Source organism: Dermochelys coriacea, chromosome 1 (genome assembly GCF_009764565.3).
Source record: "Dermochelys coriacea isolate rDerCor1 chromosome 1, rDerCor1.pri.v4, whole genome shotgun sequence".
Taxonomy (NCBI): Eukaryota; Metazoa; Chordata; order Testudines; family Dermochelyidae; genus Dermochelys; species Dermochelys coriacea.
In genome coordinates this window covers 161,722,181-161,740,362 of record NC_050068.2, presented here as the reverse complement: position 1 = coordinate 161,740,362, position 18,182 = coordinate 161,722,181, and the positions used below count along the sequence as shown (strand labels likewise).

The 18,182-nt window shown below is 37.1% G+C and overlaps 1 protein-coding gene across 22 annotated transcripts in view; it reads left to right on the top strand.

Moving 5' to 3' along the window:
• Window positions 1-18,182, top strand: part of TTC3 (tetratricopeptide repeat domain 3) — a 148,014-nt gene that overhangs the window by 115,037 nt on the left and 14,795 nt on the right. For 20 of the 22 annotated variants that reach the window (XR_006278693.1, XM_043507493.1, XM_038387967.2 and 17 more), the window contains 9 exons: window positions 962-1,880; window positions 3,736-3,801; window positions 4,647-4,796; window positions 5,153-5,292; window positions 7,000-7,068; window positions 9,248-9,344; window positions 10,564-10,664; window positions 11,710-11,803; window positions 12,642-12,743. Coding sequence is in view for 20 of the 22 variants with exons in the window: in XM_043507493.1 (XP_043363428.1) it covers window positions 962-1,880; window positions 3,736-3,801; window positions 4,647-4,796; window positions 5,153-5,292; window positions 7,000-7,068; window positions 9,248-9,344; window positions 10,564-10,664; window positions 11,710-11,803; window positions 12,642-12,743 (1,738 nt within the window). In the remaining 2 variants the exon portion in view is untranslated. The remainder of the gene's footprint in view (window positions 1-961; window positions 1,881-3,735; window positions 3,802-4,646; window positions 4,797-5,152; window positions 5,293-6,999; window positions 7,069-9,247; window positions 9,345-10,563; window positions 10,665-11,709; window positions 11,804-12,641; window positions 12,744-18,182) is intronic. The other 2 variants (XR_006278695.1, XM_038387964.2) reach the window with 2 other exon arrangements.

Sequence of the window (18,182 nt, the reverse complement as noted above, 5' to 3'; positions counted from 1 at the left end):
TGGACAGTGTGTGTTTTGTCTACTTTACCCACAAATGTAGATTACCCCCAGTGTCTCTAGTCTGGAGTTTATTTGCTGAATAGCTGAATACTGTGTTGTGGTTCTGTTTTTTAGTTTCTATTCTGAGCAGTGGAACTTTGCAGGCTATTGTAGAGAAATTACTGTCGTGCACAAGTTGAAACATTAGACACACACTCAGATCTTTCTCTAGTGATTACAGTTACTGCCTTAGCTGTATTATTTCTGCATAGTGTTGGGAGTGTGGATGGGAGCTTTTTGTTGGTGTTTGGTGAAGTAGTGAGAGCGGTTTTATTCTTTAAAAAATGACAAAATGTCCTTTAATCAGCATATTCCTCACTGACGTGTTTCATTGAAGGTACCTAACTTGTATAACACTCCATCAGAAATCTTAGAGAATCCTGTATTTCCTACATGTTTTCATTTCATAAGGTTTATTTTCATTGTTCTCCCTTTCATGTTCACTTGACTTGGCCTTACTTAAAATAGCTATCTTAGTTTCTATTTAATATCACCCCAATGTTTTCTGTAGTGATACTTTGTCTAGGTTTCAGAGTAGCAGCCGTGTTAGTCTGTATTCGCAAAAAGAAAAGGAGTACTTGTGGCACCTTAGAGACTAACAAATTTATTAGAGCATAAGCTTTCGTGAGCTACAGCTCACTTCATCGGATGCATTTGGTGGAAAAAACAGAGGAGAGATTTATATACACACACACAGAGAACATGAAACAATGGGTTTATCATACACACTGTAAGGAGAGTGATCACTTAAGATAAGTGATCTGAAAAAAAAATTGATTTCAAAAGTTTCTTAATACATTACTAATGCTATTTGTCTTTGTAGAAATTACTGTTAAAACATTAATGTAAATATCAAGTATGACTAAAAAGTGAAATGAAAAATGCTTGGATTAATGAGTATAACTGTTTGGTTTTTTTCAAGATATTTCTCTCAGATCTTGGAGGAACATGGTCCCATGGAAATTGATGATAAATTGTTAGTTGGAGAATATGAACATTTCCCTGCAGAAGCTCGTAAGATTGTGGAAGATGCAGGTGGTCTGAAACCTTTCCTTCTGGAATCCCTTCATTTTGTTATGATGAATGATCTTATTGGCTTGATGAAGCATGCCGTTCTGCTTAAGGAAAATACAGAGACTGAGGAAGATACTAGAAGTGAAGAGGAAAATCACATAGCCTGTCAAAATATTCATGGAAATTCCAAGAGCAAACTACAGTTAAACCCAGCTGCTAAAGAATTCAAACCAGTGTCTTATATTAAACCTTATATGCCAATTTCTACTAATACTACAGTAGAAAACTGTGAAACTCCAGATTATTCAGTCATGGGATATTCCTCACATATTTCTTATATTTCAATGCATTCTCTCCCTAGTCAGAGTATTGATACCATAGAAGAATCACTATCTTTTTCAAATGTATTGCTGCACTCCTCTATTTCTGATAATCATGATATACCTCTGACTAAGGTTTCCTCAGGTTATGAAAATGAAAGAACGTTCTCAATGATTTCTCAATTACCTCCTATTCCAGATGTTACTGGGCAACCTAGTTATATATATGCTGATTCTGAAGCTCCTCTTGATATTGATAAAACAATAATATCAGACAGAGAGTACATATCTGGCAATCATATACCAAGTCAAATACAAACATACCAGGACCCTCAGTATGTATTGGTGAAGTCAGACTACAGCTCTTACGAAGATAATCTTGACCAGGGTATGAGCAATATTAAGGAAGTTAAAAAATATGATATATCTGCTGTTAAGATGGAATTTGAGAATAAAAATATACCAGTAGTGAAAAGCATTCCACTTACAAGGATGATAGCTATTCAGGTAAGAAATTAAAAGGAAGAGAATCTTTTAAGGATCTTTGACTAGTAATGCATTAAATTTCCTTTCCTGTTATTACTTGATAAATAGAACACTTAATTCTCTAGGGCTGTCAGTGCAGACACAACCACTTTTTGCAGCTCATTCACATTTGTCCCTTTAATAGTTTAAAGGGACATCGAGGTTTTTTTTATGCCTAAAATTTACACTAAAGGGGAGGAGTTACACAAGTCAGTATAAAATTTATCTTATAGGTTGGGGAAGGTTCTTGTTCTTTAACTTGTTTTTTTATTTCAGTGGTTGTTTAAATTGATACGTAGTAAATGAGATGTTAGCTCACAGTGGACTAGTAATTACATAGATATTCTGAAATCTTGAATTTACTGTACATTAACATAAGATGACAATTTAAATGTGTATGTATTTTAAACTATTTTATAAAATACAGCTAAAACTAAATTTGACTTACTGTTTTGGGATCCAGTCCTGCAGATACTAACAAGCATTGTACTTTAAGCTAAGTGTTTGCGGGATTGGCCCCTTTATGGCTCCTCAGCACCTCTTCAATAATGTTTTCACAATTATATTTATATCAGTTGGTTATGTTAGTGCAAAAAGGCAGATATTTGTATAGGAATGAGAAGGTATTATACAAATTTTGGGTTTGCCTATTTTTCGTAAATAAATTAAATAAAAATGTGCCTTCATTTCTCTTCAAACCAAAGGGAAGAAAATCAGATTGTTCTCCCTTGTTTTTCCATTTGGAAAACAGTTTTCAAACTAACACCTGCATATAATGAAACACTTACAAAAAAGAACCCCTCGTGTGCCTAATATTTATATATTTTTTCAGTGGTGCCATATTTAAGTCATTGCAAGATCAGCAGAAGTAAACTTTTAAGACTTTGATACGGTGGGAAATGCAACTGCACCATACTTTTAGTAACTGTTGTCTCAGTATTAGGGATTTCTTAGGGACTCTGAAAGTTAATGGAGATAAAACAAAGAAAAGAAAACCCAAACATTTGTTGCTTCAAATAAGGCATTTGAAAAAAAAAAACTTCCACATAAAATTTGCATGTCGGAAACTACTTCAAGTAATAGACATCTCACCTGGAAACATCACCTCATTAGTGGAACAGGCAATGTTTGAAGTCCAGTGTCAGATTAATAAAGTACTATTAAAGTAATATAACAATTTTTATAGCTTGCTGATGTTGAATTCCATTATGGCCACTGTCCCTAGTGAGGCTAACTTTTTTAGAGCTGTCTGTGCTACAGATTATCAAATGCAAATTTATAATTAAGCTGTATTTTCGGGCATTTCATATTATTCATGGTAATAATTTGTTTTTTGAACTCTGAGAGTGATATTTTCAAAGCATTCAGTGTTGGCCTAACTCTGTTCTCATCAAAGTCCATGGTAAAACTCCCTCTGTCTTCAGTAAAAGCTGGAGGCCAGTCATAAACACTTTTGAAAATCCTGCCCTGAGCTTTCGGAGAAACTCTGCTTGCTCACTCAAGCTTCTTTTTAAGGAATCTGAGGGAAGGGGTTGCTCTTTAAACATAACATGAATATCTGTCTGTCTGTTGACCTGAGAGTGGAGAAAGTTCAACCAAATATCCTGCATTCACTTACACATGCAACCATTTTAGGGAACTCATTTACAATATTGTTATCCTCAAGATGGTTCCTTCAAGTCTGGTAAATGGGAACTACTCATGATCTAAGAGAGGTGTTAATGTGGCTTTAAGTTAGGCCCATCTACACTACAAAACTTTTAAGGGACTGGTTGCAAGTGTAGATGGGATATAATTTTTTTTTTATTTAAATAACTAGTGGTTTTTTGAATTCTAGGTAAATCAGGAATTAGCAGATAGGGATGCTAATACCATGCCTTTTTATCCATTTGAAACTCAACAAGTAAGTACATGTATTTTTATTTAGCAAATATTTTGAAAGTCTTTGCTAATTAGATAAGGAAGGGTTAAGGTCCCAACGAGAAGTGCACAGTGTAATTTAATTTAGTATCTCGCTAGTAAAACTCAACAAATTAGTCACTTAGTAGTAAAACTTAAAAATCTATGATTATGGGATTTTTTTTGTTTGTGGGACGAGTGCTTAAATCACCAAAACTACTTCAAAACTATTAAAACTTTCCGTTTATATAGATCAAGAGGAGCTTGAGATAAAAAGCATCCCCCAAAAGTTTAGTAGTGAATCTGGCTGAAAATGACAGAGAATTTTAGTGACCTTTGGGGTTTGTTTGGTACCCCCCCCCCATCCATACTGTTAGGACCTGCTTTTTAGTATGTCATAGTGTCAGATTCATAGAGTTTAAATGAAAAAGAAGTGGCAGTTTTGGAACTCAGGTTCTCTGGTTACCCAACCATTAGAGTCCATTTCAGTGGTGAATTTTGTAATTCTTCCTTTCCAACAATTCTGAGCATGATTACATCCCTCCATTCTGGGATATAGAAGAATCAAGTTGATAGGAGTATCTAACTCCCTGTAATGTTAAATGGCAGTTTTAAACCCACATCAAGGGGGGAACAGACCTTCCAGATGTTCATGCTAGTTCAGTGCTGAATCAGTATTTGTTTCCTGAGTTGAATTCAAAATCTTTTAAACATTTTATCAACAAAGTTCTCTAAGATCTTGGACCATAGTTCACATTAATCTTTTCCTATTAATGTATTGTGGACTCATGTTGTTACTCTAGGATACTGAGTTCTATAACAAAAGTTCTTTCATAACCTAAATTTCAGGGAGATATTTTACGTATGGAAAAAGAGCATCAAGTATTACAAGAGCAACTTAAGGAAGCAAAGGAAAAATACGAACAGTTACAGTCCCGAAGTTCAGATGAGACGAGTGTTTTAGAAGAGCAGTTAAAAAAAAGAGTTGAAGAAAATAAGGTAAAATTTTTACGCACACCCCAATGTAGGGTAACAGATAAAGAGCAATTGGAATTATTTAAAAAACCCTCTTAGCTTTAGATAGCTTATTGATCAATAATGCATTTGAGATGTAAGTGGTAATCATCACAATAAAGCTTAGATTTAACAACAGAATGCGTTTTTCACTTGTTCTGAGTAGCCCTGTTTATTTTCATCTGAATGTGAATCAAACACTGGCTGGAACACGTGTTCTAATCAGGATGCATTTGCTAGGAGGTGTATCAATCGAAAAAAATCCCCACAATTTACTCTAGTAATTTTTAAAAGAAATGTTTTTAAGAAGCTACATTTTCTTAAATATTTTCTGCCTCCAGATTACACAAAGAGAACTGGATTGGTTTCACCAAGATTTAGAAATGGAAGTTAAGAAATGGCAACAAGAAAAAAAAGAAAACCAAGAGAAATTAAAAGCAACAAAGAATACATCCAAAAAGCTTGCAGATACCAATGAGATGTAAGGGACCCTTTTAAAAACTGATGCACATTACTTTTTGTTTGCATGATTTTAGAACTGGGAGCAGCAATATAAATACTTGAAATATTAGTTGGCTAGAAATAAACCTTAGATATTGATTCTGTATATTACAACTGAATGGTAGAATAATTTATATTATTGTTCTGATGATAAAAATCTACAAAATTGGTGATGGTTGATAGCTGGGTAATAGGTATGGAGTTAGAATACATGCGACCAGACTTGTTTTCTTAGGGTGTGACACCCTTAAAAGTCACATACCTTATTCTGCGATTAGCCCTACTGATATTGGTAGGTCTGCGTGCAGAATAATTTACATAACCAGGTTATATAATACCTTGTTTCCCATCTCAGACTACCATCTTCAGTATTGTGTTTTTCCTTTGCACTTCCTTGAGCACCCCCTAATTTTCCAATGCTTTTGAACTTTTTCTCTCTTCCCTCACCATCACTGAGTCCATATTCTATTCCCTCAACTCCTGTGCTCCTCCTCCATTCCCGCTACACAGTCATCTCAGCCAGATCCCAGCTCTAGCTCACACTTCACATTCACTTTCTGTGTTCATTGTGCCATGCAACAGAACATTTCTGGGGCAATCCAAAGATAACATTGATTTCCTTCTGTTTTGATTCTGCCATTTCTTGATATAGTTACACCTGACTTCATGCCATCGTTGCATCTAATTAGCATGTAGTTTTGATATTAGATTCAGAAGTAGTGATTTTGCAATTCAGTGTGAAACTACAAGTGTTTCCTTATGCCTACTGTGTTTTTATCCTGGCCTATAAAACAGAAGCCTGAAAGAATCTCAATGGAATTGGGATCCTTATTATTAAGGGTGCACATCCCTTACATGGGTCTCCTATCATTCCCATGCTATGAGGTTTTTTGGCAACAGGGCTCTCTGGCTGTGGATGAGAGGGCATTAACTAAATCAACTCCTCTCCATCCACCCTACTCAGTGAGCACTGGCAATAGTAGCAAATAAGAAATTTTCAAACTAGTGATGTATTGGATGAGTTGTTCAGGGTTGGTTGTGGTATTATAATAATTCATTATGCTTTCCAACAATCGTCTTAACACTTCATAAATACTGACTGAGTCATCTGGTTTTTAGACGTCTTTCAGGTAGGTGTTGGATCACTGAATTTTCATTAAGGTAGATACATTTCTGCTTAAACATGCTTGCTTTTTTTTTTTTTTTTTTTTTGCAGGTAAACACATTCAATATTGCTTTCTTTTAACTTGCAAAACGTATATTGACACTGGTTTAGTGATATATCCCTGATTGGCTTTGACATCTTCCTGTAATTTTATTGTTCTCTATTTACGTAGACCACCAACCTCAGGAGACTTTGAACCTTGGATTTTTTGCGATGTTTTCTTTTTGCATATTTATCAATTAACCCTTCTTTTGTCTTGCTAGATGGGTTGGGTCACATCTTGAAATAATCTTAAATAACATTCAAATTACAAATTCACAGTGCTGATCTAGCAGAAAACAAATTTGTGGGACTAAGAGATTAAATCCTAAATGAACTACCTACAAAACTATAAATCAAATGCATAGACTTATTTGTCAACTGTATTTGTGCAACTAAGGTTATAGAAGACTGTATTGTGGTTGCTGAATAAACATTTTTCAAGCCAGACTTAATAGATTTCCTTTTTTATAATGCATGTAGATACTTGAGGAACATTGATGAGAAGGACAAGCAATATACAGTGTATTTGGATAAATTCCTGGAGATCAGGTAATTTTTTTTTAATCAATTCTTGCATCACTAAGCACTATTGACATATCTTAATTGGTTGGTGTTCTTATCCTAACACTGTTGTCTGTTGTACTAGATATAATAAAGAATCATGAATATCAGATTTGAGTTGATAGGTAGTGGCTTATTTTGAGAATAAGCAAAATACCTAACTTACTTTTTTTTTTAAAAAAAAACTAAACTGTAGTAGCATGCTTTACTGAAAATCACCTAAATACTAGATACTTAGGGACATTATGGTTGTTGCTCTTCTTAAACACTTTTTAAATGGATTTTCTCATAATTTAGAATATGCAGCAGCAGGGCTAGAAAGAAGTGCCTTATACCACCAAGAAGGACACACTATCTTATTTATAGTCTTGATGATCAAGAGATCTTAGACCTTAAACCTTTCACTTGAGTTGTTCTATAACTTCTTGTTACAAAAATGTTTTACTCTTTCCCCAAAAATTCTTGATGTCTAGAAGTGTGGCTACTGAATCTGTGCAGAATTTAGAATATCAGTAGTACTCGTAAGGGGAGATTGATTAGAGGGCAGGTGAAGCAATTAAAGGTGCCATGATAAATCAATAAATGTAAACTCTTATATCTAGGAACAAAAATGCAGGCCTTCTTACAGGATGGAGGACTCTGTTCTGGGAACAGTGATTCTAAAAATGACTTGAAGGTCACAATAAATCATCAGCTGAACATGAGCTCCCAGAGTGATGCTGTGGCCAGAAAGGCTAATATGATACTTGGGTGTATAAACAGGGGAACGTTCAGTAGGAGTAGAGAGGTTATATTACCCTATATTTAGCACTGGTGCAACTGCTGCTGGAATATTATGTCCACAATTCAAGAAGAATGCTAAAAAAAAAAAAAAAAAAACTGAAGAGGTTTCAGAGAAGAGCTGCAAAAATGATTAAATGATTGGAAAATATGCTTTATAGCAAAAGACTGAAGGAGTTAATCTATTTACCATACCAAAATTAAGGTTAAGAGGTGACTTGATTACTGTCTATAAGTACATACAGGGGGAACAGAAGTTTGATAATAGAGGCCTTTTCAATTTCTCAGGGAAAAGTATAACAAGATCCAACAGCAGGAAGTTGAAGCTGGACAAATTCAGACTAGAAATAAGGTGCTTTAAAAAACAAACAAACAAAACAGTTAGGTAATTAACTGCTGGAACATCTTAATAGGGTTGTGGTGCACTCTCCCTCGCTGGGAATTTTTTAATCAAGATTGGATCTTTAAGATATGCTCTAGTTCAAAGAGGAAATAATTCAAGGAAGTTCTATTGCCTGTATTGTGCAATATGTCAGACCAGATGATCAGAGTGGTCTTTTCCGGGTTTAGAATATATAAATCTATGAAATCAACTTGGGTTGATTCCACAGATTATCAAATGCATATCACCACCATATGTATCTGTACGTATGTGCGTGTGTTGCATTTATATCTCTGCAGCTCTCTTTCATACTCGCTCAACTACTTTCCTTTTAGAAGCTGGAAAATAAAAATCTCTCCTCCACACCATGTCTTGGTCACCTTTCTCATTCTGCATTTGGTCAGCCTGTCTCTTCCTCTGAAACAGCATTAGCATTGATAGAAAAGCAGCTGTGGGAAATTAAGTGCTGCTGTAGTTCAGCAGGGGGAGCTCACATACTGGTTCTAGTTATAGCAATCCTGTAGCCTTGCTCTCAGGGCTTGTCTACACTGGCAATTTACTGCACTGCAACTTTCTCACTCAGGGTGTAAAAAAACACCCCCCGAGCGCAGCAAGTTTCAGGGCTGTAAAGCTCCAGTGTAGACAGTGCACCAGCGCTGGGAGCTATGCCCATCGTTGAGGTGTTTTTTTTAGAGCACTGGGAGAACTTTAGAATTGCCAGTGTAGACTAGTCCTTAGTTTCTTAGTCTACAAGTGGTAGGTTTAGAATTATTCATAGTAAGTGTATCTGCCCCACCATATTTAAGATGAGTTAGCACTGTCCTATAATTAGTCCAATATCCATGTCTACATGTAATGTACATAATGTTATCAGTGATGCATATTTTTGAAGAAGAGGAAACAAATGTCTGTTGTAGAGTTTTTGGAATATAGTTCAAATGTAGATGGCATCCCAGTATTCTTTTTGACATCTTCATTTTTATTTTATTTTATTTTACTTCACAGTAATAAATTTGCCAATGAAAAAGTACAACTGGAGGAGCTAAATAAAAAGAGCAAAGATAATTACCAGGAGTGTATTAAAAGAGCTGTTGCAGCAGAGGTAAAACATGCTACACTAGAACCTTGCTTCTTTGCATTTCACTAATCCCCACAAAAAAGGTTGATCTGCCCACTTTTTAGAATAGATTTAATAGAGAGATCTGGTGAGGTCTCATCTTAATGATGACTTCATTACTGTGACAAAATCACCCACACAACATTTAATAGTATGCTTAGAAGTATTAACATAAATAATTAAAACTATACTTGCTCAATCAGCAAAGTATGTTTTGTGATTTGCTCTCCTGGATATTTTTGTTCACTTAGTTGCTAATTCATCATGGGTCTCTGAGACACTGCAACTTAGCAAGGTTCTATTGTATTTGTTCTGTGTATATATTTTTAGAAGGGGTTGGATGTTTGGGTCAATGTGATATATTGCCAGAAAAATTTTAAAAAGTTAAGTCTCCTATTAAAAGGTAATTGCAATTAAAGAATATTTTATCCCTTTGACATGCACATAGTTTCCATTAGTGGGAATTACTCACAAAAAAGAATTTATCCTTTTATTATTAAAAAATGACTGATCTTGACTAGGAATATCGGCACATCTATTTCTAGTAGAATTAGAACGCACAGATCCCTTTGAATATTTCATTCAAAGACTGGCATCTTGTAAATAATTGGACTGTCCATAATAGTTCTCTTAGGTGATTTCCTCTAAAACCTGTATGTTTTTCTATATTCAGAATGCTTTGAACTCAGATTTCTTGAATAAAAAGATGCTATACTTCTTTTAAGGAAGTTTTGAATTGTCAAATTTGCTTGTGATTGCAAAGTTGTGTGTTTTAAAAAAGGTGGTTCTTGTTGAGCTAGAAGCCAGTATAGCTGCCTTGAAATAGATAAATACCTTTTTAATCATAAAGATAATGCACAATATCAAGGTTATCTGTTTTCAAAGGATGGGGATGGAAAGAGTTTCACTATTTATGAACGTTTTAATGCTCAGCAGACTGTTTGCAGCCACCTAAGAGTCATTGTTTCCTCACACAATTCTGCCACTGCATTTTAACGCTGCTTGAAATATCTTACTACAGAGATATTTTAGAGCTAGGCCTTTCCTGAGTAGAAATATATTTCACTGCATCATAAAACCACAGCTCAGCATGTTTACTGAAGACCAGATTGAGGCTGAATTTAGATTAATAATTACTTAGTTTTAACTCCTTGTGCTAAGGAAAATGCTTGTATGTCTTTTAAGTCAGTAAATTTAATTTTAGGTGTCCGTACTTGAAAACTGGAAGAACACTGAAGTATACAAATTACAAAGCATAGCTGCAAATGCAGAAGCCAATCTTAAATTGCTAAAGTTAATAAGAAGGTATGCATTTAATACAAAACTATAATTTGTGTAACAACTATGAAATAGAAACATAAGATAAGTCTAACTAGAGAACATTGTCACTATTTCATCTAGAATTACATTTTAGTCTAGATTCAGTTTACAAACATGAAAATTCAGTAATTGCATATAATCTTTTTACCTTCCTGTTTTCTGGTTTTAATATTGTTTTATATCCTCTCACTAATTTAGACTTCCTTTTATTTGTTTAATAGAACTGTACATTTCTAATAGAGGTAACAGGTATTCACATTGCCAGGTGCATTGGTGACTTTAAATAAATACCATCATAGATGGTTTTTTAGACAGCTAACTACATCTTTTAGAATGTACAAACACCATGTTAAAGCTTTGTCCAAGAATGTATTTTTGATGCCTTGCATCAGATTTTACAGACCTGAAAAATTAAGTTCTTAAAGTTTAGGAAAGCGAAGTGGCATTTATTAGCTTTGTGAATTACATCAATTGTAAAGAATATTCTCTTGGTTGTTAGCATTCAATCTCTGACTATCCAACATGGGAAAAATTCAGAGTAAAAGACTTCCCAGCTCTATGCCTGTTCTAGTTTAGCCATGGTGGTTCATGCAGCACAGAACTGTCCACGTTTTCCTGCCTGATGGTCTGAGGAAGCGAGAAGGACTAGAAGTAGGAGATGGAGCAAAACTGTTGGGCATGGTGGAGGTCTGTTTCTGCATGTGAGGAGACAGAGCTGGGATTGGCTCCACCCAAGAGACTTCCTCCTCCGTGCACAGCATCCTCTCCAGGTCTTGGGGTATCATTAGGAGTCTGGCTGTTGCTTGAAGTTTCTTACTTTCCAAGACTGGCCAGTTCCTAAGGGTTAAATTAGTAGACAGACACTGATACTTTAATTTGTTAAAATTCTGTATGACTGAAGTCTTCTGCTCTGATTTACCTGGGAACGGAAGGAGAACATTACGGTTTGTTAGCAGTTTTCTCTGTTGGAAAATCACTTACAAACTCAAGTTATCACATGATTTTGAACTAAAAATTTGAAATATTTCAGTGGTTCCACTTCAGTGTTACATCAGTTGAAGTCACAGATTGATTCTTGGGAAACATTTATTTCAAATATCAAGAAAGAGATGGAAAAAGTAGAAGTAAGTCTGTTTTCCAAACACATTTTCCTGTATTATAAGAGTCCTCCTTAATTATCTCTTCTTACAAATGTAGAATTGTGATGTGCCAAGTAGGTTAAGCAAAGCAATATATGTATCCTCTGTTTTAAAGATGGATGCAAACTGTTAGTTTGAAAATAATTTAACAATCATAAATATTTGGAGTTATATTTCCTTCATAATTATTTAATACAGATCTCAAATAGCTACTCTTGATGTATTTACTTAAATGAATAATTTGTAAGAGCCCCGATGAAGCATACAAACCTGTGTCTGTATGGAGCCACACTGAAATCAGCAGAGGTCCGTGTGGGGTTCTTTTAAATGAAGCATGATTGATTTCAGTGGGGCTTTGTGTGGGCCCAGGTGTTCGCTCACGCAGGCATCCTTGCTGAATTGGCCAAAAATGTGACCACCTTTTTTCATTAGTTTACCAAGTCCACATACCTTATAATGAGTCTTCTCTTATGTTTGGGGTGGGGTATGGAAAACAAATAAAGAGGCTGTTTACAAAAAGAAAAAAATCCTAGGAAGCTGAACAACTGGTAGTGGTACACAGTTGGAGAAAAATATTCCCAGTAGATCCTAAATCTGTAAAATTAATGAATGTATCTTCCCATGGCCATATTTTTTAATCTAAACACTAACAAAGCAAAAAGAAAAGCAAACTTCTGTGTAGTCTTATTTCTATGTATGAGGTCTTTGATTGGTCTCTCTCAAAATGTAACAGTGTTAATTGGTACTTTGAGGTCTTATTTTGGTGTAAGTAGAATAATATAAAGGCTGATTTGGTTTTGGTATTCTTTGTCTTTTTCTGTAGTCTCAGTATGAAGAGAATATTCACTTAGTGAAAAATGGTGCACAGCTAAATGATCTCTCTAAAGTGAAAGCTGCTGATCTTCAATCTCCTCCTAGCATCTCAGTAAGTATCTCAAAGCTGCTAGCAACTTTTTATTTTTTGTTTCATAGAAAGCAAATTAAACCACTAAGTTCTTTTTTGAGGTGTTGTCAATGTGAATTCCACTATAGGTGTGCTTGCGCTTCATGCATTTGAGATTGGAGATTTTTTAAATAAACATGTCTGTGCCACCTCATATGGGGGCAGGAAGGGGTGGCAGTGATCCTCCCGCAGTTCCCTCTTACTGTCCACTAGGAGGAGCTGGAAGCTAGCAAGTGTCTGATCTGGCACTCTTTTCAGAGACTATAAAACTGTTTTTTCAACTAACTTCAAAGAAATCGCCATCTTCACATTCTTTGGAATTGGATGTTCCAAAATAGAAAAGATTATCGGTGACTCCCCTGTACAGCAGGGCAAGGTGCTTTGTGACAACTGTCACACCTCATGGTAGACTGCAAACCTTCAGGATTCAAACAGTGCCTGTCCTGTGAGGGATTGATCTCCATCAAAGGTGGACAAAACCTCTTCTGCCTAGGAGAAAGCCACATCCCAGTCATGTGCTCTGTGTGCAAGGCCTTTTCCTCCAGGACCCACAAATCCAGGGATGCTTAGCTCAAGCTACGTCTGCTAGAGTAATCCATGTGGGTCAGTTTGGATACAGAGGTGATAATCACTACCAGAGCAAGGCCAGATTCACCAGCATTCTCTCGAGTGCACATCAGACCCGGAATCAGACAGTGGAAAGAAGGCAAAAATGGCACAGGCAGAGCTTTACTAGCAACTTTGACTCCAACCATGTCAATATCACTGAAATCCTCTGCAGCAACAGCACTGGCAGTAAAGCCTCTAAAGCCTTTTATATACCTTCCCACTGATTTCCCGTGGTAATAACGGAAGTTAAGTAAGACAGCGTCAGAGTTGTCCTCATTGCTGGCTACTGACCAAGGCAGTGTTGGCTGCTGGACCTTCTACAAGTGTCAATTCAACAGCCTAGTTAGCTCTCAGCCTCCTTAGACATGATCCCACAGCACCACAGCCAGATACTCCATCCAGATCTAAATTCATTGCATCTGACAGCGCGGATGTTGAGGAGCATGGACAAGGACTACTCCTTAAAAGGTCCAAGAAATCCTGATACAGAGCAGGAAGACATCTACCAAAAAGACAAATTTGTCTCTTAAGTGGAAGGGGTTATTGATGTGGGCCACTCAACATAGTCTAGTTTCAGTTCAGGCCTTGATACTAAAGATTCTTGACTATTTATGGCATTTAAAGGAGGCTGGTCTCTTGTTCAGTTCTATTAAGGTTCACCTCCCAACAGTTTTGGCATGCCATCTGCTCGTGCAGTCATGCTCAGTTTTTTCTCATAAACAGTATCAGAGTTCCTTAAAGGGTTATTACATACTTACTCACTAGTCAGAGAACTGCTCCTACCTGGGACCTCAACACAGTCCTCCTTAGACTCATGGAGCCTGCTCCCTTTGATCCACTTTGAGAGCTGTGTACAGTTACCTCACTCTGAAGAGTCTTCCTGTTAGCTATCACTTCAGCCAGAAAAAGTAGCAAGCTTCCAGTACTTATGGCTAACCCTCCCTAAATGACCATATCATGGGGATAAAGTGGTGCTAAGACCTCACCAAAATTCATCCCCAGTGTAGTCCTCAGAATTTTATCTAAACTTATCCATCTACCCATCTCCTTCCCAAAACTCCAGTCTGCACTGGGCAAAAAGAAGTTACACACATTTAGACATGTCCAGGACTTTGTTTTGTTGCATTGACAGGACCCTTCACACTGTCTCCCCATGTTTCTGGCTATAGCTGGGCATTCTAAAGGTCAGGCCATCTCTACACAGAGCAATGGATAACACAGTATCTCTCTCTGTTACCAGCTGGCTGGTGTATTTGGTGGGAGAGATGCTAAGTCTCACTCCACCAGAGCTCCAGCAGTATTAGTCACATGCTTCAGGAATATGCCTAGATCAGAAATCTGCAAAGCAGTGAGATGGAAAAACCAACTCACCTTTGTCAAACATTATGCTTTGAACTTGGCATGGGACATGGCTGCTAAGTACTGTTTGACTGATGCAGCCGAAAAAAACGATTACTTACCCTACAGTAACTGGTTCTTTGCTGTTGTCAGTGCGAGTCCCATAACCTGCCTTCAATCCCCCTCCTTTTCAGAGTCCTCATCTAAACATGGGTTTCAAATGGCAAGAAAATGAAAGGCGGGTCACAGCTGCCCCTTCCTTATGTCCATGCTTGGGAGCACACGGAGGCATATGGCGCAAGCGCAGCCCCAAAACAGACTACTACTTTTAAAACAAAAACCACAAGAACCTCCAATCTCATGTGCATTAGGCACATGTGCACCTACAGTGGGATCCACACCCATATCAACTTGAACTGTAGGAGATCAGCCATTACTGTAGGGTCAGTAACTGTTCTTTCTCACCACCACCGGAAGAATTTTACTGTGTAAAACTAATATTCATTTAAATGGTAATTCTCTTGCTGATTTAAATCTATATTAACTCTTAGGTATTTTCCAGACTGTTTGACAAACAGAGCATTTATATGTAATGTATACAGTTTTTTGTCAAGACTGCCCTCATTAATTGTGGTCAAATAATGTGACTGAAAACTTAGGGCATTCTACAGTTTATAAATGGTGAGTTTTGGGCTGTTGGACAAAACAAATGCAGTTTTCTTGCACACCTGTGCTTGTTTAGTTCAATTGCTTGTTAGTCCCTAGAATGTCCTTTCAGCTCACATCTTATTATATTGTAGCATTTCTAGTGAGTGAGCTTTGAAAATAACCAGAAAGGTTTGATGCTGTTTGTTTGGTCACTGGCCTCTTTTATGTTTTTGTTAATTTGTATTCTGTAGTCAGACGACCCAGTCAGTATGGGGGCCCCATTGTATTGGGCACTGTGTACACAACTTCCCTGGATAGTTTTTGTTTTTAATCTTTTTCTGAATAGTTAATCCAGTTAGAGGCTTGCCATTGAATTTTGCACCACATGAAAACCGTTTTCTCCTCTCTCTCCTTCCCTTTCCTTAAATATCATCTTTTTCTGCACTCTGCATACTGATCTCTTAATGCTGCTTCTCAGTGCTGCTTCATTCTTACATAGTATTGTTATGGGTTGGATTAAACCTTGTTGAAATTTGTGGGTGTAATAGCTGCCTTTCATTCATGATAAATATAAAGAAGCCATTAAACATTTTTATGTAATGACATAGGTGAAACAATAGGGGCGTGCCACCGAAAACACAGGCATATATTAAAACTTGAGCAGAAGCTGAATTATGTGGCCCAGGGGGATGGATATAACAAATGCTGGGGCTAAGGCATTGATTGGTGGAGCTGTGTACATCTGAATGCCTCAGAGAAACAGCAGAAAGACTAGAGGAGCAAGGAAGCACCAGAGGCAGCCTTAACAGGCACTGGGAACGTGGCTCTGAGAAATGCTGAGTGCTTTTGGGCTGAGGTGCTTGGAGCTTTGAGCAAACAGTTTCCTATTTGATTCCTCTTGTGTTCAGGAAAATAAATAGATATAATTGCATCAAGGATACCTGACTCCATCAATTTCTCCTTCTAACAGAAACAACCCACAAGGCCCTGAACTTTGCCCAATCTCTCTGGTCAAAATGGGGTTTTGATAGTTTTCATCTTTAGATCTGAGAAACATTACCAAAGGAGATAGCGTTATCCCGATTTTATAGATGGGGAAACTAAAATTAGTACTATTCTTTCCCTGTGTTCTTGATCTTTTATCTGATTTCACTGTAGAGTAATGCAAGGAAAACTTGATTCATTTCTGAAATAATGTCATCTACATAGTACTTTCAGCCCCAAGGGGTTTTGGTGGGTAGACACTGAATTTAGAAATCAAAACCCTACTTTACCCCATAATGGTACAAAAAGCTGCCTTCCAGTTTGCTGAGACAATCCATATCAGTATAGGTTTTTTTTAAAAAAAAAATTGGCCTTAGCTTTTTTATGAGATGATGCTTTTTGTGCCACTATAGAGCAAAATCTACTGAAGCTTTATGGATCATTAGTCTGCACTTAGTTTTGAAGTGGATTAATTTATGGAACTACATGTGAAATAACTTTGTGGGCAGCTGTCAAATTATTAATCTTTTCTAAGTCTTGTACTTCTTCCATTTGAGTATTTCACTTTTTAAAAGGGCCATTTCTGCCTGTCTTTTAACTTTATTTGATCATTATTGACACACGTGAACTTCCAGGGCCCAGCTTGCTAGGAAAGGGGCCAAGCGATCTGGAAATGTGCAGGAGGGGGCAACATGGGAACAACAGAGCCACCGTGCCCCTGGCAGGCCAAGCAGAGCAAGCCCTGTGCAGCTTGGTGCTTGCATAAATCTGGGGGGAGGGCAAGTGGAATGGGACCCCCACCACTCCTCACCTCTGAGGAGGAGCCTTCCCTGCCCCCCAGATTGTATCCATGTGTGTGGTTGACCAGTCAGTTTGTAACTCCCGTGTTCATATTTCCAAGTTCTACTGTATAATTATTCAGATTATATATACGTTGAATCCTTATTATCATAAACCAAATATTGTTTAAAGAAAAGGAGTACTTGTGGCACCTTAGAGCCTAACAAATTTATTTGAGCATAACCTTTCATGAGCTACAGCTCATTTCATCGGATGCATTCAGTGGAAAATACAGTGGGGAGATTTATATACATAGAGAACATGAAACAATGAGTTTTACCATACACACTGTAATGAGAGTGATCACTTAAGGTGAGCAGGAGGGTGGCGGGGGGGGGGACTTTTGTAGTGATAATCAGATGGGCCATTTCCAGCAGTGGACAAGAATGTCTGAGGAACGGTGGGGGATGTGGAATAAAAATGGGGAAATAGTTTTACTTTGTGTACTAACCCATCCACTCCCAGTCTTTATTCAAGCCTAAATTAATTGTATCCAGTTTGCAAATTAATTACAATTCAGCAGTCTCTCTTTGGAGTTGAATAAATCTCCCCACTGTATTTTCCACTGAATGCATCCAATGAAGTGAGCTGTAGCTCATGAAAGCTTATGCTCAAATAAATTTATTAGTCTCTAAGGTGCCACAAGTACTCCTTTTCTTTTTGTGAATACAGACTAACACGGCTGCTACTCTGAAACCAGATATTGTTTGTTTGGTTATTTGTATTACTTTAGCACCTAGGAGCCCTAGTCATGGAGCAGGGCCCCATTGTGCTAGGAGTGATACAAAGATAAATTCACATTTACATAACAGGTATTAAAATCTAGTTCTAGAACATAAGAATGGCCACACTGGGTCAGACCAATGGTCCATCTAGCCCAGTATCCGACAGTGGCCAGTGCCAGATGCTTTAGAGGGAATGAACAGAACAGAGCAATTTTGCGTGCTACGTCCCCTGTCATCTGATCCCAGCTTCTGGCAGGCAGAGCTTTAGGGACACCCA